This window comes from Coloeus monedula (genome assembly GCF_965178545.1).
Source record: "Coloeus monedula genome assembly, chromosome: 15".
Classification (NCBI taxonomy): domain Eukaryota; kingdom Metazoa; phylum Chordata; class Aves; order Passeriformes; family Corvidae; genus Coloeus; species Coloeus monedula.
Genome location: NC_138795.1, coordinates 4,999,491 through 5,026,278, shown reverse-complemented (window position 1 = coordinate 5,026,278; position 26,788 = coordinate 4,999,491). Strand labels below are relative to the sequence as shown.

General features: G+C 44.4%; 1 protein-coding gene across 6 annotated transcripts in view; it reads left to right on the top strand.

Moving 5' to 3' along the window:
• The window catches only part of SGCD (sarcoglycan delta), a 328,100-nt gene that overhangs the window by 193,531 nt on the left and 107,781 nt on the right, over window positions 1-26,788 (top strand). For all 6 annotated transcript variants that reach the window (XM_082291568.1, XM_082291572.1, XM_082291567.1 and 3 more), the window contains one exon: window positions 5,122-5,307. In XM_082291568.1, the coding sequence (XP_082147694.1) occupies window positions 5,122-5,307 (186 nt within the window). The remainder of the gene's footprint in view (window positions 1-5,121; window positions 5,308-26,788) is intronic.

Sequence of the window (26,788 nt, the reverse complement as noted above, 5' to 3'; positions counted from 1 at the left end):
CTTCTCAGAGAAGAGAAGCAGTAGTGACACCACATTGCTCACAGACTCTTGCAGCATAATAAAATAGCACTTTTAGCTTAGGAAATAGTATTCAGAGATGGAGCTGCCTGTTACTTTGGTTAGTTCTGGCAAATGCTAATAGGTTTAGAGTTTTACTGTGAGTGCTCCTTGAATGCAGAGAAGGGGCAGGACAGTCCCACGTTCAGCTTTTGGTTGAGTCCATCTGCTCCAAGCTGTTGGTTTATAAACTGAGGTTCTTGCATTGCACTTATCTTCAAGCACATTTGTTGTCAAAATGCTGCCAGCCCAAACAGCTGGGGAAATTATGAGAGCTTTCAAGATGTTAGAGGTGGGGAGTAGCCTGGAGCATTGAGGGATCTCAGTGAGATGCTTTACCAGGAGATGAATCCCCAAGGTCTCCCCAGCTGCCTGTGCTGAGTCCAACTTGCACAAGATAGGAGAGGGAAGAGAGATGTTTTCCAGTGGACTGGGCAGAGTATGCCCTGATAGAGTACAGATCAAAAAAAGCTTGTTGATGTGCTTATGTTTGCCAGAATCAGGCCAGATGTTTGAATAACACTGCATGTGGTGTACCCCACTGATAGAGACTACTCAGAAAAGAAAAGAACATTCCTTAGGATGTTTACTTTTATGTTTTGTCCCTCTGACCATGTGTCAGATAGCAGTGATACCCGAGGAAGGGGCACTGCGTGGTGATGGTGTTCCCAACTCATGGAAGAGCTGCTCCCCATATGGAGGGATAGGCACTGTTGACAGAAAAGGGGGACAAGCAGAGAGCAAATAATTTGAGCTTTGGGGACACCAATAACAGTCACAGAGGCCAAGTTCATGGCTTAGATGGTCCTGGAGAAAAGTGCTGTGAGATTTAACTATCCCACCAAGTATTTCATCCTGGGGACTGTTCCCCAGTACTCAGCCCTTGCTGAGTTGAGCCATGCTGCAAGTGAGAAGTCATTTTCCAGAGCCTGATCCTTTTTATGGGGACCCAGGCTGTGGTCTGACCCATGTGAAGGGCCATAAATCAATTTTGGGTCGTGCTTCTGGTGGATTAACAGACCTGGGGGTGTCAAACTTGAGAGAGTTTTATGGGGAGCAGAGACGCAAAATGTCTTGTTGATAGATGGCTCCAAACACTCTTCTTCATGCCAGGTTTTGTTCTCAGTCACGCTCCAGAAATGTCTGTTCTTTTGAACCTGGTGGATACTGTGCACTTAAAAGACAGAGAAATTAAAGAGGATGAATCTGCAGAGCATTTACAGCTGGTGAATACAAGTACAGTGCCTTCCAGTGATATGGCAGAGAGCACCTCTGAAGGTTTTTAGGGCTTTTTTTTTCCCCTCATTTCAGCCCAAAAGAAAAGGTTTTTATTTCAGAAAACAAAGAGAAGGAGAAGAGGATGTTGGTGATAGGGACACAAAGAGAGGGCAGATGTGGGAGATGTAGGTCCAAGACATGAGGGAATTTGAACCCCTCTCTCATCTCCGGATACGTGTTCCCATCACCGTGCTTCAGGTCAGCCTGGGGTCAGATGCTCCTGGTTTTTCTGATGAGGCTGTAACACCTCAGTTATGTGCAGGCAGGCAGGGAGGGGAGATGCTGTGTTGGCTGTGCAAGGCTCAGGGCCGTTCCTGCTGCAGTGAGCTGATTCCGTGAGCTCCAGGACATTTCCAGCAGCAAATTTCAAGAGGCCCCATAAGACAGAAGCTGCCTTCCCAGATTGCATCCTCTTTCAGCTTGAAATTGTTCTATTGCTAAACACACATCATTCAAGTGCTGATCAAAGAGACCCCCGCGGCAGAAAAGCATTATTGATTCCTTATGTAATACCTCACCCTACTCATGGCCCTCACTGAGCCTACAAAGGCAGCGGGGCCAGGGAACGTTACAGCACCAGTGTTTGTGTGGGAAAGGTGTTAATTCATCCCTGTGCATGTAACACACTTTTCTGCCTGAGGAATTGTTAATGTGCGTTGCACACCCTGAGTGAGGAACTTGCTGCCAGGGCAGAAGGACGTGGTAGAAGGAGGGAGAGAGGCATGGAGCAAAGATTTGCCCTAAATGGTGAGGTCTGGCATGAGCTTTGAAAGCTCAGAGCCAGTTCTGCTTTCTGGTGCCATTCAGCTGAGCCTGGTTTCAACTCTGCTGAAGGAAAGTGCTGAAGCTTCTTTGCAGGAGCACTCTGCCAGCAGCCTGTGCGGATCAGCGGGCGGGGTGACAGGGCTCTTCCAATGCTCTTAAAAAACCAAATCTTTCTTGTCATGGGCTGTATCTCTAAGGTATGCTAAAGCAAAAGGATGAATAGCTTTTCTAAGTGGACTGGATTTTGTCTCAGGCCCTGTTTGCAGTGTTGGTGTATATAAGGACTCTGTGTGCAGCTCTTGTGCGAAAACTTACTACTTCTTTTTTTTTTTTTTTTTTTTTTTTTTTTTTGTGCAGTACCAAGAAATCCTTGGAGAAGTACCCAAGTTCCAGGCTGTACTTTTGTAGTCATGGTCATGTTGTCTGTGGCTAAATTGCAAAGATTTGGCAGCTGCATTTTTTTCTGTTGTAGGTAGGATTGTCCATGCGCTGGTGGTGATCCAGTGCTGTGCACTTGTGTCTCTAAGCCCTCTCAGGTCAGGAAGGCACTTTGAAGTTTGACCTTTGGAAGGCGTGCTTCTTTTCCAATTTCTGTATTTGTTTCAGTATTATCTTTTCTCCACTGTCTCAGAATTAAGTGGTGGTTCCTAATATTTTCCTAAAGAAGCAGCAAAAAATCCTATTAAGCAGCAGCAGCCTTTCCCCTTAGTTCAGTAATTGAAAGGGGGGAGGTGTCACCAGCAAGCGCAGACACTGGATATTCTTTCACAGCAGTACTTTTTTCTTCTGGTGCCTTAATTTTTTTTACTGTTTGAGTCAGGAAAAGTTGCCAAAATGTAGATTATGACTAGCATACTTCTCCCTCCCACACAGTACAGATTATTGATAGTGGATAGCTGGTTCCAAGTGTGGTTGCCTTGCAGACCTTCTTATTCTGCTTATTTAACACACCTCAGCACTCTGTGTCCATCATTCTGTCTTCTCTTCCTGGAGAACTACAGACATGAGCAATTTTTTTGGCAGTATTTACATTTTGGGGGGAAAAGCTAGCTGGAAACCATATATTGCTTAAGTGTGGCTGTGTGAGAGTTTGTATATAAAGAACATGCTATCTACAATTGCCATGTTATTTTGTTGCTGTGAATTTATACTGTATTACTGAGTCTTGCTTGTCACACCTGCTGTAGTACTTTAGTTGCTCTATCTCTGTTAGGGCAGCTGGGAGTTAAATATTTTATCAGAACCAGAGATACTCTCAAAACCAGGCTACTGTATGGATGCAAGTTGCTCTTTGTGGTTGTGTTCTGTTGCTATAAATTCGTTTGATGTTTGTAAAGTTTTGCCCCAGCTGGATATGCTATTTTCTCCATCCTAGAAATTGCAAGTAAAGAAAAAAAGCAGTGAGAGCAGCAAAGAGATACAGTGAATAAACAAGTTTTGCAATAAAGGGGTATTTTTAGCTGGGTATTTCATATTGTTTTTCCTTGGTCAAACCTCTTCCATAGTTTGAGAGGGTTAGCAATGCAATTTATTCGTTCTCTCCAAGGGAGAGGCTGCATTTAATATGTGCTCTCCAGGATACCCTGTTAAAATATTAGGCAATAAAATCCTTGACTGTACAGTAGTTGCAGTTATAATTTCCCCCAGGTAGTAGAAACTCTATAATTCATTGTTGTTCACGTTCTCCCTTTGTACAGATTGGCATGGTTGTAGCATGAGAAAAGGTCTGCTTTGCTCCAAGTCCATGTGTTTGTTGGTGACCCAGCTCCCCTCCGTGACGAGCATCTCATTCCTGCCACTGCCTCATTCCAGACTGGCAGATCACACTCCCACAGGGGAGCTCACACTGTTCCCTCCTGGGATGGAAATTTTGTAATTCACTGCTTACAAACATTGGTGCCAGCAACCCTGAGGAAGACACTCGTGGCATTGAATCAGTAGTGCAAGAACATGTTTGGTGGCTTCTTACCTGTCTAGAGTCTAAAATGCAAAACTTTCAGCAGACTGTGTTACTAGAGATGATCTCCTCAGTCTGTGCATGAAAACAGGCTGAAAATGTAAGAAACTGATCCTTGGGGAAGCCCGTGAAAGTGGCTTTCCTCAACCTGAATATGAAGGGTGAGAACATGAATACTTTCATTCCTGTGGCAGCAAATACCTCCACAATCCCCTCCTGTGTGCACGCAGCCCCTGAGGGGGTGGCTGTGCTCCGGACCCCTCTCCCAGCTGGTTGGGATGCCCTTTAAAAGCTTTCATCTCTTTGCATCCTTGGCGAGGGCAGCTAAATCCCTGACTGCCCTGAGCCAGCTGGGTACCAGGGTGTGGGAGTGGTGCTCACCATGGGGAGCTGTAGGGCACTGCCTGCCTGTCTGCCTCCCTCCCTCCTTCCATGTTGTCCAAGCTTGCTCACCCACCCGGCATAGATACTTGGGGATAATTGTTTAGGGATGTGGCAGCTGGAGAACCTTGCTTCAGGTTTACTAAACTTAGGCGAGACTGGGGTGTAGGAAGGGGAAAGGCAAACATTTCCCCTTTGCATTTTTTTCTTTGGTTGGCAGGAATGATTTTACTTGAGATGTTTGTTTGTTTTTTTTTTAAATGAAACCTCTGAGAAGTCATATTGCATCTTCCAAACAAACTGCTGAACTCAACTGCTTTTACCAAATGCATGCAAAATTTTCCCCTCAGGATCCTCAGAGGCCCTGGAGTGCCTGCCTTGCAAAACCTGGGGCAGTGAAGAGAGTCACTCCAGAGTGATTTCCATAGGATACCTTTAGACAGCGTGCCTACGTGTATTTATAAGTATATTCATACACATTTAACACATCAGCTTCTCTTTTGGTCTGTTACTGTGCACAGCAAGCAGAAGGAAAAATAACCAAGGTATCCAAAGAGCTGCTGCCCAGCTGGTAAACTCTGAAAAAAACAAAACCCTCCAAGAGGCAGAGACAGGAGCAGTTTTTATCGTTGGCTTTCTCCTGCCCCTGAATACACGTGGTTGTCTCTTTGTGGTCATTTCAGATGCCTCAGGAACAGTACGCGCACCGCAGCACCATGCAGACCTCGGAAGGACCCCACGTATACAAAGTGGGGATTTATGGCTGGAGGAAGAGGTGCCTCTATTTCTTTGTGCTGCTCCTAATGATTTTAATCCTGGTGAACCTTGCTATGACCATCTGGATTCTGAAGGTTATGAACTTCACAATTGTAAGTAGGGGTTACCCTGGAAGGTCTGGGGAAGATGAGGGAGGGTGCTGGTCTTTCTTCTGAGCATGACTTCAGATACGGCTTCAGTAATGGAGTGTTTTGTTGCTATGGACAGTCCTTTTATAGAGAGGAGCAAATGTACCCAATGATCCTCTCTTTCTGCTGGACATTGCCAAGCTGAGGAATCAGCTCAGCATTGCAAATCACATTCCTCTTATCTGCTATATGTGTATATATACATGTATTTATGTAAGCAATATACACCACCCTTTCCCAATTTTCAGTTGTAAAGTGTTTTAAAATTAATGAACTCACTTATTTTGAACTGGAATGGGTTTGAGCCTTTCTTAGACTTTTTCTCCATGACTGGGAAGATAAGAAACTTGATTTGCTTTTTGCTTTGGGAAAATTCATATTTTTCTGTAACGATGTAGTTCTGGAAGCTTCATGAAATCAAATTTACAAGGTGTCTCCCTGGCTGTGGAACTTAGGTGGAGCATGTCCTTATCCTTGTAGTGCTGTGCTCGGTGCATGTCAGTCCTGGAGCAGCTCTCCCTTGCTGCACAGACTCCCTGGCCAGGATTAGCTTTCCACTTCCAGGGCTTGTGAGCCTTTATATATGGCAAATCCTTGTTTGTCAGTAGGTAATTTGGTGAGGCAGAGTGAAAATGAAATTATCAGTCCCCTCTTCCTCAAAAGTCGTCCTTGCCACCTTGTTTGAGTCTTCAGGAGAAATCAAGCTTGAGGCTTTAATCCTGGTCTTACTTCCTGAGGGAGCTGTAAAGCTATACTTCCCTAGACAACTTTCAAGGACCTTCCCAGCCACCTCTGATATGAGCAGCATGTGTGAAGTCTTTTGACATTTCTTTCTCTGTTCTGGTCTTGTGCAGTCCTGAACAGCTGTGGCCAGCATTATGTTATTAATGGGCCATGAGAAGTTGAATAAACAATCTCTGGCTTCCTGTACCCAGCAGATAAAATGCTGTGTCAGGGGAACGTGTAGCGTTCATTTTCTCTAACCAGGTTGCTGTCAAGGTGTGCAGAAGATTGCAGTGCCTGTGTGCATAGGGAGCAAGCAATTATGAAGCAGTAATCCACAAAAAGCTCCTGTGGGTGGGCAAAGAGTGGCCAAAGTGGACCAATTAATGCTTAACCAGACCAGTTATTTAATCTTGTGAAATTGATGCCATTTTGATACCCATTTCATGCTGAACTATGGTCTTTATATTAATGGAGTTGAGAAATAGGTGTTTCTGAGGGGATGGAAGAATTGGGCATATGCTCATCATACAGGCAGTGGTGTGGGGCTCAACCCAAGAACAAAACAAAACAATTTCAAGTTGTCCCTTTTCAGGAATGCAACTTTATTTCTTTCTAATAACATAACTTCGGTCCCATGGGTTTTTGCTGTTTGGTGGTGGTCAGTCAGCTCTCTACAGATTGCTTGGGAAGTCAGGTGAACATCTCTGCTCTTTTCTCCATCACTGCCCTCTCATGATGCACTGCCTTTTGCAGGCCAGGTGCTGGAGTGCCATCTCCTAGGGACATGTGCAGAAACTTCCCATTTCCAGCAGCTCTCTCCCCCCACCAATAGGATACAGCCTGGCTTTTGGGGGGATGCACTAATCTTCAATTTCTTGTCTGATTCTGTTTCCTTACTTGCCCTCGGATTACTGGGGATTATTCCAGGATAAAGTATATTTGTGTACGGCTTAGTTAATTCATATCTACTGATGCTGGTGGATGATGAGCAGCATTTGGTGATAAAAACACAGGTGGTGGTGCTGAGTCCTGCAGTGGGAGCAGCTTTATGGTTGTAGGCATGGCCACACTGAATGTTTCTGGCACAGCCAACTGGAAATAAATACAAGAACTGGGCATGTAAAATGTGAGTCTTGCCCCAATATGCACCCATTCATCTCCTGATCTCCTGCTGCTCCTGCAGCCTCGCCAGCTGCTTTGGATCCTGCTCTGCAATCCCTCCTGCACCATTCCCTGAGGCTGAGAAAACCACTTGGCTAAGTGAGTTTTTAGAGGCAGACTTTTATCTCTAAATAACAAATGTAGGGAAATTATCAAATGAGCAGATGCAAACACGGAAAAATCTTTAATTTGTTCCTGTTCTGATAAAAGGAGTTGAGAAGTCCTTCTGGGGCAGAGGAATGATCTGAGTAGTCAGTAAGCAATAGCTGCTGGCTAACAGGTCTGAGTTACCCCAGTGCTTGCAGAGCAGAAAGGAGAGGAAGGTTTGTCTTTCTGTTCTTCTGGAAAATGTATTTCCAGCATCTTCCAACCCCTGAGCTCTCCTTCCAGAGCCTGAGTCTGTTCAACTCCACAGAACAGTCCTGGCGCTTACCAGAATTTAATGATGCTCATTATGGCCAATAAGTGCTCACAGTATTTTAATGAGCCCAGCAAACCTGCTCAAGAAAACTCAGGGGTGTTTTAAATGCTGATAGTGGGGAGTGGAGAGTGGAGAAGGGGAAGGAGATGAAGCAAGACAGTCTCAGGATAAAAAAGCACCTCCTCCTGCTTGCTGTAGCAGCATCCATCCACTCCACTTTCATGTCCAGCCCTGACCTCCCTTTCTCTGCCCTCTGTATGCCCTGCTGGCTTGTGCTCCAGGAGACAACTCCTGTGAAATCAAGCCATAAGCTTCCAATCAGTGGCTTTTAACAAGCTTCACTAATTTATTCTAGGTTTTGCTTTTATTTGAACGTTCAAGGCTCAAACAAATGTATGTGTGGCTATTGCCTGTTACACAGGGCTGTCAAAGCAGTGTCACACCTACGTGGGGACAGCTGGTCTGCTCTGTCCTCTGGCACAATCATTCACTTCTCATGTACTGTTTGATACTCAATTTAGTTTAAATGCCTTTATCCAGCACAGGCTGTATGAAAAGCAGGCCTAAAGGGGACCTCCAGTGTCATCTGCCTGTCCCACAGCTGGTTCCCATAGCCAGGTCCATTTGTGTACCTCAGGGCTGTGCTGCTCTGGGACTGCAGGAAGCTCTGGGCAGGCTGCTGCCTCTAAACCCTGCCCGGATTTTTAAGCCAAACCACGGAATGAATCTGGACCAAAGCCACCAATTTGGTTGAAACCCAAATGCACCCTGAAGGTGGCCTAACCTAATTGAGGTAGAAACCTCCATCCAGCCCTCAACTTTCCCATGATATATAGGTACAGGGTGCTCTGCTTCACTGAGATCTTGGACAAGCCTGGTAGTAGGTCTGTGGTTTGCACATACTCGAGGAAGTGATGTTAATGCCTGTGGGTTGTGTGTGTGACTGAGCCACTCAGTCTGCAGGTCCCACGCAGGTGATGGCTGCATCCTGCTGTCACATCAATGTGGTTGAGGGCTCAGCCTCCAGCTGTGGCAGTCTAAACCTCCAGCTGTGGTGGTTTAAACCTCCAGCTGTGGTGGTCATAATCTCCAGCTGTGGCAGGCTCAACCTCCAGCTGCACAGTCTGGCTGAGGTGGGCACTGCCCATGCACAGATTTTTAGGTCCCAACTTAATTATAAAGCTGGAACGAGAGCTCTTAACAACCTTCCTCTTTCTGGTCCACCTGCACTAGCAGCCAGTGATGCTTTAGCAGCAGCATAGCCCGTGACTCTGCATATTAGCACATGCATATTTTATGCTGCACGCCCATGATGTGCTGGGGATCTCTATTTCAGCTATTACTAGTGAGCTTAAAACATTTTTTAAAAAGCTTCCTGTTGTATTAGTTTCTGAGTATTACAAGAAAAAGATATGCTTACATAAACAGAGCAAACCAATATCCTTATTTTAAGCAGTCCAAAGCTAGAAAGCTCTGATAATGGGCAATGACAGTGCATTGACCTTTTTCCACAAGGGTAACACACAATGCCTGGTATTTTAAATGGGTGTTAGGGGTCTGAAGCACCATCCATTAGTACCCCTTTATAGCCTGTTAGGCAGCAGGCAGAGCTTTAAACAGGAGAGATGAGGACTGTGTCCTGTTGTGGCTGCATTTAAATGTCAAACACCCACCTACTTGTCTGCCCATCAAACCATGTAGGACCTTTTGCTTTTCCTTTGCTCTTTCCCGGTGTTTCTATCCACATCTCCTGTTTGCTAGTTTTGTATGGAATTTATGGATTTTGTATGGATTTGTATGGATTGTATTGTTTTGAGACAGGAGCTGTTTGCATATAGCATCCTGTAGTCCCATATAGTGGCAGATTCTACTAGACTTTAAACTGTAATAAATGGGAAAATAATATCTTCCCCCTAATCAGCCTGCAAGGCTTGAAATTCCTGGAGAACTGTCTTCTAAGAATCATCCAAAGTAAAGGCTTCAGATTAATTTTGTAAAGACAGCATTCTGCAGTTTGGTATTCAGGAGTCCCTTCATGAGCCGAACTTAACGTGTTCCTCCAGCCTGGGAGAGCACCCAAATACCTGGAGGTATTTGCAGATGTGTAGCTGTGGTGCTTAGGGACAGGGTTTAGGGCGGACTTGGCAGTGCTGGGTTAGTGGTTGCACTCAGTGATCTTAGAGGTCATTTCTGACCTAAATAATTCTGTGACTCCATGTGCTGCTTCTGGGCCTGAGCAGGCTGCTTGTGCCATCTGTGTGTGCACCTCCGAGGGAATGCAGTGTGGAAGGGGCAGGCAGTGACCCCCTTCCACCTTTCTTGGGGTACAGAGAGGGGGATCTTCCCCTCCTGGCCCAGTCAGGCTCAGGCTGCGGTCCCTGACCACAGCACGTGCCACCTCTGGGTTCTCCTTCCATAACCACATGGGGTTTTCACCCTTTAGCATGAAGTTCAGCCATATTTTATTACTGTAATTGAACAGGAACAAATACTTTCAATTGTTCAGATTTTTCCCCTTTTTTTGCCTCAGGCTGTTTATAGCTGAAGGGGTCTGGTTTAGCATCGTTGAATGAAATGTTGGCAATTTAGAGAGACAAAACGCTGCTGTAGATGGCACAAATGCTAAATATCATTATTATCTTGCTTTCTTTATTAAAAGTTGCTAGGAAAAATGAGCTTTTAAAATTTGGTTATGAACAGTTATTTCCAATACAATTACTCCCTCTTGTGTGTAAACTACCTGCCACATTTCAATTACAGGAAACCAGTGGGGTAATAACACAGCAGTAAAGATGGATTGGTGTTAGGAAAGCTCGTTGCCCTAGCAAGCAGGATTCTTCTATTAATGATTTAAAGGAAGAGACTTTGTTCTAATTTCTTTTTTTTTTTCAAATCAGAGATTGGCTCAGAAGAAAACGACTGTGCTCTTTATATTCCCTTTTCATGATTTCTCTGGGGTCTCTTTAGGTGCAATGGTAAGGCCAGCATGGGAGGGAACTCTGATCAGCGTTTCAGCTTCTGCTTTGTGGTGCAGTTGTAATCACTCAGCTAAAATTGGCTGGAGCTAGAATTAATATTACTATATCCTTATTAAGGAAAGAGTGAAGTTCTTTTTCTCTCCCTCAACCTCTTGCACACATGTGCATTACAAAATTGTGCATTTTCCCATCCTAATTCATGTTGCTCTTTCTACAGAACAAGTAATTGTTCTGAGACTGCCTGCATGACCCAAGAGCTTTGTGTATTTCCCTTCTTTCCTCATTCACATGGACTGCATCTTCTGATATAAAGATGTTAATCTCGTAGTGGCCTGACAACACCAGCAGCGCTGTGAGTGATTGTACTATTAAGTGAAGAAGTTCCTGTGGGTGAAATCCTTCCTGGCTGGAATTTAGCAGGAATCTTGGCACTGACATCGGTGGATCAAGCTCTCCACCCTAATGCTTTTTATTTGCAGTTTTCTTTACAGTAATTTCTAATTGCTTTCTTCTAGGTTGAGGATAAAATGTTCTATGCTTTTCTTTTACTCTTTTTAGAGATCCGAATTTCATTCCTGGAGGGTTTCTGTTTCTGCATGAAAAGCAACTGGGATTACTTATCTTCTTAAAAAATATATATGTACTTTTTTGCCTTCACTCATTTGGAGTTTAGAATAATATAGTAACTTTTAATGGGATACTGTGTGAAGCTATTGAAAGTTTGACCCCTTCATTGCTGCATTCTCCAGGGCATCAAGGATTTAGTACTGGTGGCTTGTTGAGTTGAAGTGCATCAGTTTCTTCTAGTGTTACACCTTTGAAACATCAGTCTTTCATAATATTTCATTTTTATTATCCTAATAACCACATTTTCTCAGCCAGCACAAGCACATAAGGCTTTCTTCACTCTTGTTACCGAAAAGTGACAAAAGGTCCCCATGTTTTTACCTCTCTGTCTCTACTCTCTGCTGAACCATTGAGTTTTTCAGAGGGCTGCCATGGGCATTGGATATGCTAACAGATAATGCCGTGGGAGCAACAGGAGCAGTGAAATAGTAAGTCCTCTGCTCATGCCACTAACCCAAGCTGCAGATGCTGCACTGCAATCACTTAGGTAATTCTTTGGGTTTTCTCTTTGCTCAAGGCAGTCTGTGGTGTACAGAGTGTTGTGAAAGCAGATGGCCCTTTCCCCTCAAATATTTTGGGTTGGGTTTCACGAGGAGCTGAGGTTTATGTGACTGTGTTTCCATCTTGATGGACAGGCTTCCAGCTCTCACTTCTCAGGTGTTACTCAAGCCATCTGAACGGAACTATGCATCCAGGAGAAACAAATATCTCAAACATATTTAGTTACATTTTTCAGAGGCAGAACAAAGAAGTCTTGTTTATTGGTATCTCTACTGCGTTTATTGGTATTTCTACTGCGAAAGAAGCTGCTGCATAAATTCTGTACTTACTACTCACCAGGAGTGAAGGATGTTATAAATGTCCCCATAGCAGAGAAACTTTTTTATTGGTGCTGTTTTCCTACTGGACACCAGAGAATTTAGCCCTGACATCCAAATACTCCAGGACACATCCCTTGGTAATTTTTACTTCTGATTTGGAGGAAACTCAGCAATACCCATGTCCTCATACCTGCAGTTCAGTGCATGTGTGCAGGCAAACCATCATCTGCCACACTTGCTGTATGGGCCAAACTTCCTAGCTAGCAAGCAAGCAAGCTGAGACTCAGTAACTGGTTGTCTGTATATCCACAGCAGGAAAATACCTGATTGCGTTAAAAATACACTATGTCTTTGTTTGATGTCTCCAAGAACAGAGGGATACAAAAACGCTTCATTTCCAGGCATTTCTGCCTGTGAGCACAGAGGGCCCTGTCTGCTGGTGCCCCAGGTCCCTGCTGCGATGGGGGGAGCACGATGGGATGCGTTAAGAGCCCAGGAGGAGCTGCTCAGTGTGAGATGGAGCAGCAAGGAGGGCAGGCATGGGCTGTGCAGGGGGCGAGTCATAAACTCTCGATCCCAGATCCTCTCTCCTGCCACCTCCCTCCAGAGCAGATTGTTCTCAGCTTCTCTTTTATCTGAAGAAATAAGATATTTCATATTAGCATTCATCTCAGTTCCAACAAAAGATCTTCAGACTAGCAGTTCTGAAGCAGAGAGAGATTTGTCTCTTAGAGAACATGTAAAAGGTATTATTATAAATGTGCGAAAGAACAAAAACAAGCTCGCTGCTGAAACGTCGATAATCAGTTAGTCCTCTGAATAGCTTACAATCTGATCCTTCCCCATATTCTCACAGTGCAGGAGGAGAAATGATTTAATTTGGGAATCCACACAGAAATGACGTGCCATGCTGAGCCATAGAGTCAGTTTTCTACTGCTGCTTCTCTTGTTCCTTGAGTTCTTTTTTTTCTTTCTAAGCTTCCCAACATCCCTCCTGAACTCTCTGCACAGCAGAGAGCAATGACTTTCGAGGCTTTCAAAACCCAGCAGCCACTGCTAAAACAAAAGTACAGTTCCTCTGAAGCACCTGTTCTGCGTGGCTGCCTTCAGGCTGAGGTGCTGCTTGGAGCAGCCTCCATGCCTCCTTCCACTCATCCTGGAACTGCAAAGCCATCAGCTTTTCAGAAAGTGTTTCTTGGCATTCTGAGCCCCTGCTGTTGGAGCATAACCCATGGAAAGGGAAGGGAGGTGACTTTCTCTCAGAACTGTGAATGGCTGAGAAAAGTGGGAAGTGCTGAGGAGCAGAAACCTTCCTGTGCTTTGGGTCCTGCCTGTTTGCTGGGATGAGCTCGTGTTTGGGTAAAGGAAAAGGAAAGTGCCCTATTTTCCCCACAGCTGTGCATTTACTTTAGTTACCTTCTACAAGTGTCAGATGCTGTGATGACTGAGGAGTTTAAGGCCAGAACCACAGCCCAGTGCCAGGCAGAGTCTGTCTTTCCCCTCCTGCAGGGGCAAATATTCTCTCTGTATTAGCTCTTCTCCACTCTCATGCCTCATTTGATAGATGTATTTAAAATACATGCTGCCATTTCCTGTGCCTGTTCTTCTGGAGCTCTGCCGTGGAGATGAGCTTGAATATATCATTCAAATTCATCATAGCTTGAGTTTTAGTTCTGGCCATTTCCACTTCAATTGCATCCTCCCCATTACCTGTCCTGCCTCCGCTGCCATGGCCAACAGCAGGATGGACTGAGGCAATTATTTTGTATTTAGGCCTGTTTCTGAGGGACTACACTCCAGTGCACTTGCATGAAGGACAGCCTGTTAGCACTGAAATAATGTGGTTGCAGGCAGACTTAGAGAAGAGGAATAGATTCACACAGGTAATTCAGCCTTAACCTCTTGAGTTCTCATTACTTTGCATCCACCCAGTGCTACTGCCCACTTCTTTCCTTTTTAAATGAGATCCAGTAACTAACAGAGAAATTATGGCAATTTACTATATGAAATTTGTGATTATTTGCATTTAATTAAAGGCTTCTCTTGGGAAAATGAAGGGCAGCTTAACCTCAGAGAAGCCTCTACATCTCCAGTAATTGCTTCTAATTGAAGTGTTTCGAGTTTCCATCCCACCACAAGAAAAGAAAAAAAAAAAAAAAAAATAAACCCCAAACCTGAAGAGTTCGCTCCCACACACAGGGTCCCTGAAAATTATTTTATCCTTGTGCAATTAAGGTGACTGAGGGTCCTTACAAATGATTCTTCAGTGTGGGTTAACCAGCTCAAATTAAAGTTGCGTTACTGCAAAGGCTGGTTTGTGGTGTGCTTCTGAGAAGTGCAAGGGCACAGCCCGTGTTCCTGAGCTGCTGTGCTGACAGACACAGATGCAGGGCTGCAGGTGCACCCTCTTGCCTAAGTGCTCCTGATGGTTTCTGGTTTTGTACAGGATTTTTGACTTCCAGTGGTATTTTCCTTATTACTGTCTGCACCTTTTTGGCTCAGTGTGTCCTGTGAAACACAAGAGAGGGGTTTTCTCAGCTGGAGGTGTGCAGAGCTGAGCAGCAGGAGAGCTTTGGGGCTGGGAACATCTTAGACATTGCCCTGCATCTCCACCTGTGTGTGTCTTACTTTTCAATGCTGCAAAAAGCGTATGTTTCTCATGCCTTTCCCTGGTCATCCTGGCACATGGGGTGTGCCCTAGAGCAGGGGTGGCATTTTATAAACCACCAACTCTGGCACAGGCGTTTGGAACCAGCCCTGCTCTGCCCAGGGCCCGCAGTGCCCGACCAGTGCCCAGGTCCGTGGTGCTGGGGGGGTCTGGAGTGCCCGAGGGTCCCATGTCTGGGGAGAGGAGCCTGTCACCTCGTGATAAAGCCAGCACCTCCAGCTCAAGCAGCGCTTCAATTACACAAATTCTGCCTAATTACAACTATCAGCATTTCCATGCATCTTCTGGCAGTGACATTTCTGCTTGCACCCTTTGGCTCTGTTAAATCCCTCCTTGTATTGTGGATCTGCAAACAGGCATGACATAAATAAAAGTGTGTATGTTGTAGCAGCAGACATGGCCGTTTTCTGCTGTTTATTCTTTCCAACTGAAGATAGCAAAGTTGAGAAACACGAGAGTGTTCTGCTTTCCTGTGTTCTCACATTGTTCATTAACGCCTGGTATCACACAAGTCAGCAGGAATGTGCATCTGATTTCTGCTCTTTATTATCCCTAAGGCTCTCTTTAATGTACACTGAAACACCTAAAATCTCTAGATGGACTGAAATCTTTCAGGGTAACCTCTGAGATGGCTACGGGTGAATTGTCAGAAATGGTAACATTGTTTGTCATATTTTTTGAAGTTGCAGCTACAGGTAACACATGAAAACATTTGTGACCTGCCTCTGTTAGCTTCTTAGCAAGCAAACGTGCTTGGAAAAGTGCACCTCTTCATTTTAAGAATTAAAAAAAATGTTTTAATTCTTTATGCAGAGTCCTGAAGTACTTGTATTTCGTGTAGGTGCAAGTCATATAGATGTGTGTAGGTGCTGATTTTGATTCAGATTATTTAATAGGGTGGTATTGTTTCCGACAACAAATACTAATCTTTCAAAACAAGACATTAGCGAATTTTGTTCTGGGAAACGAGGAAATCAAATGCCTTTTACAGTCTTTAATTCCTCTCTATAGTAGAAAGGGAATTCCTGCTAATTACATTATTGTGCACACAAACCACTTCCAAATGAAGCACTTATTTACAGGGAGATATCATCAACAGAGACTGATGGAAGGCTTGCAGCAAAGCCTTGAGCCTGTTGAAGGGAGGAAATTCAGTCTGAGCAGCTGATGGCTGAGTTGTGAAAATATCTGGTGGATTTACAGAGAACTGCTTTGTCCTGAAAGGAGAACAATTCAGTTCACCAGCAGGTATAGACTGAAAAGCAAATTTCATCTTTATTTGAAGTTTCCTATTGACCAAAGATATTTGTCTTTGTTAGTATCATAAAGGAGTCAGCCTTGTACGTTGCCCAAGAAGCAGGCTGGATGTTAGAAAGCTGATGTGTGTAATTCCTTTCTTCTTCCCAGTGGAGCTACATTTACTGCCATTACACCTTTCTTCTATTAGGAAGCTTTTGTGCAGAACAGTTTGCCTTGTCAGTCCTTTTTATACTGAGCAGAGATTGAGGAGCTTTTACATATTCAGGGCTAAAATAACAATTCTCTGTATAGGGAGGCTGAGGCCAATAAAGACCCTGATGTTCTTGCCATGTCAGGAGCCCTGTGAGGCAGCAGGAGCTGGGGCATCCTTGGCTCCTTTCCCCCAGGAGCACCACTGTGGTGACTTTCCAGCCTCCCAGCTTCTAGCCAGGGCAGCTCATAACAAATTTGCACTCACCAGCATGGCACTGAGAGATTTCCCTACAGGAGCAATCTGCACAAGGGAATGCCTTCCCCCTTGAGGGCAAAAATCTGTGCTCTCTAGGTGGGGTCAGAATCTGGGGTGGGAAGGTAGTTTATTCCAGTTTTGCCTGTAAATTATGCTAAACAGACATGGAGTGGCCAGTCAGTTGTTTCATGTCTCGGTTCTCCTCTTATGGGGATGTAAATGGGTGGCATCAAGTTGGGGTTACACAGTTGTAAGTGAGAGAAGAACAGAAGGCAGCTGCAAAGGACAGGGATTTAAACTTTGAAATACGGACAGTATCTGGGCAATTGCAAAGAAGAGTCAGACCTGATTTGGAGGTTTTTTGGAATTTTTTTTTCCCTCTCATAGTCAACAAAAGAGGCTACTGCTTTGGGTTGGTAGTAATCTGCAAGGTGACATGTTAAATGGATTTCACTCACCTGCTGAATTTGTCAGTTTAAAACAAATACATAGATGCTGTGAGGATTTGTGCAGTACAGAACACATACAGTGACCCAAGAGAGCTCTACAGACAGAAAGAGCTGGAAAAAAAATACACATCCATGCTCTGAAGTCTTGCAGAAGCAGGCTTCCAGCTTTGGAAACATGGCATAGGAACCTGGAAATGGTGGACAACTGCACCCCTGTAAATGAGAGTAAACTAATCAGTTGTGCTCATTGCTCTCTTTCCTTTTCCTCACTGCATGTTTTCCTGTTCTTGAAATTCATCCATCCAGTAAGAAATGTGAAGTTAAATGGCTGAACTCTCTGCTCAGTCACAGTTCTCCCTGGTGCTCCTTTTGGAGGTGCTGGCTGAAATGCTCACTGAGAGCAAGTGTGGAGAGATGATGAGATCCATGGTGGGGAAATGACCACCATCCATCCAAAATGTTTTCAGCAGCAGCACTGGGAAGGGAATACACTGGTGCAATCTGTAGCTCTTGTTTTTGTTTGAAAGGTCTCTAATGAGCCATGTGTGCACTGCATTTCACCCTGGGAAATCCCACTGAAATCTGGCACTCGCGTTTCATTTCTTGCGCTGCTATATTTAGGGCAGAAAGCAGATCTCCCAGCGTGGCTCCTTCTGGCTTGTAGAAACCCTGCAAAGTGTCTTAGTAATATACACTAATTGCTTACCAAAGCTGCCAGCTCCCTGTGAAAATCCTTTAAAGAGATGGGAAGTGGAAGCAGAGCAGTTGCCTGCACTTTCTGCAGGCACGTGGCAGCACCAGTTGTCGTGTCTGTGCCATGGGGATGAGGGACAGATGACCTCAAGGGATGTGATGTGGTCTTCGTTTCAATCACTGCTTTTCTGCCCCTCCTTTTTTATCCTATGGATGAGGAGTCCAATCAGAGGTGTCTGTTGAGTTTTAATGAGTGAATTAGGTATTTTTTAAACCTGCAGTCAGTTGTAGTCACAGAGTGTGCATATTCCCTTTCTCTGATGTACTTATTTTTAATAAGTTCCCATCTTTCTTGACCTTAGTTCCACTAAAAGTCATTCACAGCCATGCCAAGTCAGGCATTCAACATCATCTTGTTATAATCAAAGGAATGAACCTCTCTGTTCAATACAGTCTTTTTCCTGTGCTGACACCTGCCAGCCCAGCTGTACCCAGATTTCTGCAGCTGAAGTGACAGGGTGCTCCAGACCTTCTGTTAAAGAAATGTGGTGCCATTTTTTAATTGTGGGTAAGAGACAGAAGCAATACATGCCAGTATTAGGAGTGTCAGGTGAGAATATGGTAGTTTTATATTCTGGAATTTGGAGAAGTATTTCAGGTGTGGATACAATATTGCTGCTAGCAAGAATTTTCCTTGCTTCTTTCCAGTCCCGTGGGATACTTTTCTCTCTCACAGAAGATATTAGCCGAGTTCTATGAACTATGAGCACCTGCGACCTTGCAGACCTTTGTTTATGGTATAGTAGAAAAATATTTTGACAATGGATATTTTAGGATTTTAGTCAATCACCCCAAGGGGTGGCTGATCCTTTGTCCAACTAGACTATGAAGAAAAAAGTCTATAGAAGAGTTTGTAAAATAATTAAATAAATCAATCTTGCTGCACAATTCCTGCCTGCTGGATTTTTCTTCTCCTCCCTGCCACTGCAGGATACCGTGATATTCCAGGTATTTCATATCTTTTCCATACTTGTCTATGTAGGAAAAAAAAATCTTTAAAACTTAAGAGTAATGGAGTGACTACAGTTTGGTAGAAATGACATTCAAAATCTACTAAATTAAGCAGAGAACGTGTCCATCCCAGCAGCTTTCTGTTATCTTTCACAGTTCTTTGATAGGGATGTAATTTTCTGTAATCACTCAGAAAGATGGTTGGATATTTTTTCTATTAAATTCTGAAGGACTTAAACCTTTTCTGGCTTACCTTTGCTATTTTTCATGTTTATATACAACAGTATAATGCATCAGCATTTTTATACGTTTCCCATATAAAAATGAGCCATGTTTATGGAGGCTGTCAGACTTTCTATTCCACAGAATAACTGGAGCATCGCTGTGAGTTGACACCAGCCTAAAAATCACATATGGTTGCTGAAATGTCTTATTTTATGGCCCTGATGCTGTTTAATAGCTAAGCTGTGCCCTTTTCTTAATTTACTGTCGCTATCCAGGAGTGCATTGGTGTTGGGGGATGCTCTGCAGAGGTTCCAGGGTAGCTCTGCTGCTTTTGTGGGTGCCCTGATCAGCAGAGCTGCCTATTGGGTGAGGAACTGCCCAAGCTGTGATAATTAACTGGTGAGGTAAACCACTCTACACTGCTTTAACCTTCTTCCAGCAGGTTTCTCCTACCAGGCACTGGAATGTAAAATGATTACTTTTTTTCCTCCCTTTCCTCTGTATTTAACCTCAGGAGGTTTTGGATAGGTTTTGGCTATTACAGACACAGTAAATGCCTAGCTGGAAGCTATCTGGTATTCATAACCTTAAGGTATTTAGGAAATCATAAAAGCTGAGTGGATTTTTTTCCTTTTCTTTTTTTTTTTTTTTTTTTAAGAGAATAGCTCCAAGAGCTGAAGGCACTTGCCTGCCTTTCAGGTAAATTCCATTCAGGATGATAAATTATGGCTCAACTGAACCAAAATGTTCCTAATGGCCCTAGTCAAAAGGCCTATTACAGGATGTCTAACTCACTTAAATTCCTTTTGGCTTTAAATTGTTAATGATTAAGTGTTTAGGGCTAAAGTGGTATACACTTAAAGGGCACTTTGCTTTTAGGTTAGCAAAACTGAGCACCTCAAGTGAGGGACACAGATTCGAGTGACCTTCAGGCAGAGGAATCAGGATGTTGTCTCTACAGGTGGGTAATTTTGTGGGAATATTTGCAGGACACCAGGCAGGTTAGTGGAGAATGAAGCAGAGGAACATTCTGGAGCAGAGTGGAACAGCAGCTTTGGCCTGCCCTGATGGTTTTTAAATCGCACTTTGGATATTGCAGAGAGAAAGTTTATTTGTCTTTTGTTACAACATTTGGAGAAGTAAACATTTGGTGATCTCAAGGGTGTTTTCCCAAAGGAACAGCTGATAAGTTGTAAGGCACCAGTCCTGTGCTGGCTTGTGCAGTTCCTTAAGTGTGGTTTTGCAGCAATGAAGGTGCCAAATCTGTCTGGTAATCAGAAAGCTTTGGACTCCTGTCCAGTCCTGTGCTGCTGACCAGTGGGCAATGCCATGTGTTTATCTGAAAGGACGTGCAATTATGTTTTAGAAATCCCTTCAGCATTGTCAGCTGTAGGAACTTCTCAATTTCTTGAGTTTTTAACATCTCCTGAAGGGGATCACAGAAAATTCCAAGTCACTTCACACAGGCACTTATGGGACCTGGGTACTCACAGCAGCCTTGCTCACATGGATGTTAGTGTTCAGTTTGGCTTTTTTAAACTCATGGATGAGTTTATTGGAATTGAGTTTTGCCTTCTAATCCTTTTCCATGAGTGTTATCAGCACACAGATTCAGCAGTCGCACGCACTGCCTTCTGCTCAGGCAAAATCAGAGGTGGCCTGAAGATCCCTGGATCAGACTCACACTCACCTTCCTTTATCCAGGGCTTTGGTTCAGGGCCAGCAAGCAGCACATGCAGGAAAGAATGCCAAGCAGAAATACCAGGACTGGCCCCATAATAAAACATATGCCCATGCACAGTTTGCTTGCAGAAAAAGCTGAAAGCATGCTTTCCAAAATATCCACATTGCTCCTTGGGCTGCACAGTCAGCTTGCAGGCATCTAGGACCATAACACTGCCATCTTCTGTCATTTTTATTGCAGAATAAAAGACGTATTCTTTATAAATTTCAAAATACCCATTTTCCTTTAGTTTTTCCCCTCTTGGTGATGCAGCTCCCCACTGGGGGTTTTGAGCAAACATTGTTCCCAGCTTGTTTGGGATGCTGTTGATGGGAATTCCTGGCCCAGTGCATTGCAGACGTCTGGCTCCTCCAGAATGTTTCTATTCCCCGCTGTGTTGCTTCCCCTTTGATATCTGATGATTCAGCAGGTCTTTAATTGCTGTTCCTCCTAGCAGGGAGTTCTCTTGCTCAATACATTAAATATTTGATTGCCCTGCGTCTCCAGACAGAGCAGGGCACACGGGGGATTTAGAGCTCTCAAAGCAAAGCCTGTTGCCCTTCCAGACAGTGAGTCTGGGAGCTCAGCCCGAGGCCATGCCTGGGAAGCCTTGGCTGGAGCCCAGGGGGAATGCAGGGATCCGAGCAGGCCAGGTGGTTTGGGATGCTGGGAGGCATTTTGGGATGGCAGCAGCTGTGCTCAGTACGACTTGCTGCACGACAGTCTGCACATCACCGGGGAGGCCCCCTGCATGGCCGGGAGGCAAGCGTGTCCTGCAGCTCCCAGAACTCCTTTTTTGCTCTTTTTTTAAAGAAGCAATGCAGAGATAACCAGAGATAACCTGTGCTTGGGGGATTGTGGTGTGCCTTCAGGAGCTCAGTAGGATGGGCTATTATAGCAGTACAATTATCTTCTGGTAACTTTCTTGAATATTATGCATGTATTTCATACTCAGTGATCCGAAATAAGGACACTTTTAGTCATGTTTTCCAAGTGTTTCAGATGGATGCACTGTGTAGGGACAATCTCTGTCCTACAGAAGGAAGCCTGGCTTCCAGGTGGGGCTGCTCCCTGGGTAGAGTTGGGTTTCCAGCCTTGCAGGTGGCTCCTTGAGAGGGGAAGTCCAGTCCAGCATTCATGAACGTGCAACACATGCTCAGAAAGCTGGGATTTGCTGATGCCTCCCTGCTCTGGGGAGGAATGCACACGATGCTGTGTGGGAGTGTGCAGACTCACACTGTGGGGAAGCAGGAACAGTCCTGAGGATTGTCAGCAGTGTAGGCTTGAGGCAGAAGCTGCAGTGCAGTCTGTGGAGGAGAATATCCCAAATGTACCTCTCTGCATCTGCTTTTGGGCTTCCTTTTGCTCTGAAGTCTCGCTGCCTCCGTGTTTCTAGTGGAGCGTGGAGTTGTGTTGGGAGTAGAACATAAAGGAATGCTGAGAAATGCAGACAGCAGCATGCACTTCACATACATATTCCATCCCTTCATCCCTGGTGGATGGCACTGCAGAGAAGAAAGACTTTGGTGGGAATAATGGGGGAAGGAAGAGCCCTACAGCCTCACTTTGTTAATCCTATTAGCCTGGTCCTAATGTAAGAGAGGCTGCTGCAATGCACATGCTCAGGCAATGGCTTGAAAAAAAATCGCACAAGTTTCCCTCCCACTGAGTCAAAGAGAAGCAATCTCACTCCCACTGAAATGAAATAAATGTAGCTGCTATTAGAGCAGAGCAGTGAGCACCAGAACTATCATTTTGTAGAGCAGACCTTTTAAATGGACTTCAGATTAAGAAAAATAGGTGCGGAATAAAATTCTGTCCTGAAGCAAAGTTGGCAGTACTGCAGCAGTGAGACAGAGGAGCCCTATGAATACATAAGTGGTGTTTTCCCACATTATTCAAAGTGCCCACTTGCTGAGCAAGTGGAGCAGAAAGTTCTCGGCAGATGAGGAATGGGGAGAGAGCAGTCCATCCACACGGAGCCTTGACTTCTGCCAGCCCGTTAATATCAGGGATGTCTGTGACCTTCCAGTCAAGCAGGGGAGAATAACTCATCAGCAGTCAGGTTCAATCCAGCCAAAGTTTCCAAGATTGAATGCTTACTTGCAGACTAGATCTGATCGCCAATTTTATGATGAACCCTTCCTGTCCTTAAAATTTTCAGTGTTCAGGCTGCTGCAGGTTTCGAGCTCCCCGGCATAAGTTATGGTGCTGTATGCAAGGAGAGAGCTTGAGAGGCTTCCTTTCCTCTGAGCAATGCAGAAAATTCCCTCTATGATGCCTGATGAGAATCATTCTGTGTCTCAGAATATATATATATACATACATGTATATATACTGTATATATATACACAGTATCTGGATTTTGTATCTCACCTGGTGCCCTCAAGGTGAGACAGTTGCCCTTGTGTCCCTTCAGCCACATCCAGCTCTCCAGGAGCTCAATCCCAGTGGTTCTGCCAGGACTGAATGACCTTCAGGGATGAGATTGGCCATTGTGGCCCTGTGGAACCGCAAGGCTTTATTTTTGAAGGATGCCACTTAGAGATTTGACCATTATCTTCCTTAATGGAAACCAGTTGATGGTCCAGTCCTGTCTAAGGTAATAGAGCACACAAGGAAAGCTTGGTGGCTGCCAACTTTCAGCATAAGCTGAAGGCTTTTGCAGCAGCAATACACACTGTGTTCTAGATTGGAAAATCAGGGAGTTGGCCACTGTACACAAACATCTCAGCTCTCAGGAGTGGATTTGTAATGGAGGTGGGCTGAGTCACCTACTCAGTGCCCATGTCGGGGAAGATTTCCATAGAGCCAGTTTACCTGTCTCCTGTTGATAAAAATAATTGGAATTATTGGACCTTCAAAGCCGTGGAGAAAGTAATGGATGACCAGCTGCACTTCAAATGAAAAAGTAATCTGTGGAATAATTGCTGCCAGTCAGCCCGAGCCCAGCTGTGAAATATTAATGGGTTGCTTGATCAGTCTATACAGAGCTCTCAATCATCCTCCTAGAGAGCAGCACAAACCCAGCAAACAGCTCAGGATTTGTACTCAGCCACATTATTGACAGGGGCAGAATAAGATGTTCTGCTGTGGTATTTGCTGGAAGCAAGTAACAGTTGTTGGGTGCTAATGGAAAACTTTTTCATAATATTTATGTGTTCAGAGATGATCTGTCTTACTCCTCTGGCAGCACCCACCGTGTCTCTCACTGGGGACAAGCAGTGGCAGCTTGTGGACAGCACTGCTGTAAAACCTGGCAGCGAGGGATAGTCCAGGAGGAAAAAAAAACACATTGAAGAGCGGGCTTGCTATATTTAACAGTAACCTGTGTGCCTCAGAGCCTGGTGAGAAGGGAGCTGCCACCCTGATCCAGCCAAGCTCTGCACTTCGGGTGTGTGAACACTCCCGTTTGCTTCAGAGAGACTTTGCGTAAGCTGAAGCATTTTGTGAGATTGAAGTCTACTGAGTAGGAGTTCATAAGTAAAAAGAGAAAGATCTGCACAGGATTTCTCTTTTGGAGCCCTTGAACTTAAGGGAAGTTCAGCTTCAAAAAAGGGAGGCAGCCAGGGAGTGAACAGAGGCTGCTTTGATTAGGAAAGCTGCAAAGTTCTGATTGTCCCATGAGATGTGGGCCTCACGCTGCATTTATTAATGGGAATGATCACTTCTTTGTTGTCTCCCTGTGTGCCTCTTCCTCTCCCTGTGTGCCTCTTCCTTCTCACAGCAGATCTGAGCATCTCTATGTCCATTCTCCCACATTGCTTTGATGTGGGCCAAACCTCAGAATAAAACGTGGTTTGTCTCTGAAGGGGGGTTCAGTGACTGGGGACTGCCTTCACTGTGCGTTGCAGAAGAGCAATGTGTCAACTTCAGGAAATGAGGGATTTGGATCTCTGTAGTCTTCATACTGTACAGCTTTGAATGTGGAGGGGTTTTGACTCCCTGAGAAGCAAGTGGCCCAGCCATCACCCTGGGTAGTGCAGGACTTCCTCTTGTCCCAGCAGCTCCAGAGCTGTCCTTTTGTGTAACCTCATGTCATTCTCTGGCTCATTTTTCTCCTTCCCAATCCCTTGCATATCACCACTATGAGATTTTTTTGGAAGGGACAGGCTTTGTATAATAAAATGCAATAATAAAATGTAATCATTATTACTGTAATTATTACGTTTATAAATCATAGCAAACCTGGGCTTGGATTTCAGTATTAACCAGTAGACTCCGTCCTCAGCAGTCCATTTGTTTGACTGTGGAGTAGGCAGTACAACACAGAAAACTTTGCTCTTCTGGGCAACATGGCCTGGAGGAGCAGAGTCTTCCAGTGCCTGCAGGACAATGCCAGCGAGCCTGTTGAGCCACATGTTTAAGATGATTGCTCTAGGTATTACTGCGTTATAAATAGCAGCTAATAATAGTAGCATAACAGCAAGGTTCTCAGCTGATGCAAATTGGAAACTGTAATTCCGTAGAAGTTAATGGAGCTCAACTGATTTACACTAGTTGGCTGTCTGGCCCCTAGCAAATGATTCTAAGTCTGATAAAATTAAATGAGATTCAAAGCTCTCTCACATAAGAGAATATTAAACCCTATCTCTGCTGTCAGACTTCTGCATGGCTGTCAGGCTTTGTAGCTGGAACTTTAAGATCCCGTTTTAAGTTCTTGATTTTATTATTTGATATTTTTTCACTTCTCTCTCTTTTGTTTAGTTGGTTAAATCTTATTTCCCAAAAAGGAGAATTAGAAAAATCACCCATTTTGATGTATCATTAGATGCCATTTGTTGGTATTCACGAGCTGTTGACAGAGATATTAAAGCCATAGAGATTTGTGCCCTTTAATTTCAGTTCAAAATGCAAATGCAAAATGCATTGAAAACATCTGTTCAGCATCCGTCCTGGAGAGGTCTGCAGCCGCAGTGTTTTTTGCTTGTCCTCAGGAAATTACTGTAAATCTTATTTAATATGCCTGCCTCTAGCCTATAAATTAAAAAAACGAGCAGGTTTTCCAATTTGGTGGAGTAAAACTGAGTGTTGAGTTAGTTCATGATAAGCTGTGGGTTGATTTGGGGCATGGATCAACAAGGTGACTGCTCCTAGGGAGGGTACACAGTGGTCACAAGTGACAAGCTGGGAGATCTGGGAGAAGTTCACCCTTTGAAGACTCCTTGCTTGTCTCTCATCTCCTGGCAGAAATGTCCAAACCGTGGTTCCTTCTCTTGGTCCTGCTGCAGAGATCCAAACTGGCTTGAGCACTTTGAGGAGCAGGCTTTGGAACTCCTGACTGGTTTGAAGAACTGGGGCGAGGGGTGGCTAGGTGGGGGTGGGAGGTGATAGCACCTTTATGCAGAGCAGGAATGGATTTGGGTTTGTGGGGTGTGGAACAAAAACTTGATCTAGTGATTGCCCCTCGAGTCCCTGTGGAGCAGTACCTGTGTGTCTGAGTCAGAACAAAGGCACTGGGAGTGAGGCTTCAGTGCAAAGCTTCCCTGAGGATTGGAACGGCTGGAAACAGCCACAGGCAGGATCTCTAAACAAGTCCCAGGACTGAGACTACTCAGAAGGGTGGAAAAACCTCTCATTTGTGTCCACGCTGTTGTGAGCAGTTTGGGCAGCTTTCACATATGTTGATGGTGAGGTAAAACCTCAAAAAATTTGTTTGAAAACAAGCGTAAAGCTCAAACCATAGATTTGTTTTCTTCAGTACATCACTGCATGCTGAGGTGTCTATTAAAGCAGAAGGTAAATGAAATCATCAGCATCATCTTTGCTGAATTTGATTAAAAAAGGTAATATGTGTTTAAAAATTCATGGCACAGACCCATAGTTGCTCATGCAGACATGCAGGGTGTAATCAGACAGCCCATATTTGTTGTAGGAAACCAGCACTAAAAGTTGAATCCATCCTTAAGTAACTTGAGTTAGAACATCTTGGTGGAGCTTTTTTTATCTGTTAACTTTCTCCCTGAATTAACCTTTCCAGTCAGCATTGTACAAGCAACTTCCCACTGTATCATTTCTACTGGATCCATTCATAAAGCTGAAATCTCAGGGTAGATTTGAAAGAGTAATAGATAGAAAAATACAGTCACATATATTTTTCCTAATTCTGGTAGCAAGCTGAGAAAGTCTATATTCCTCGAAAATACAGAGCATTGGATTTCCCAAGGCATACAGACATCCCTGGTGTGTCTCTTGCTGTAAATCAGAGGTGGCATCTCTGTGCTGGCGTGGCTC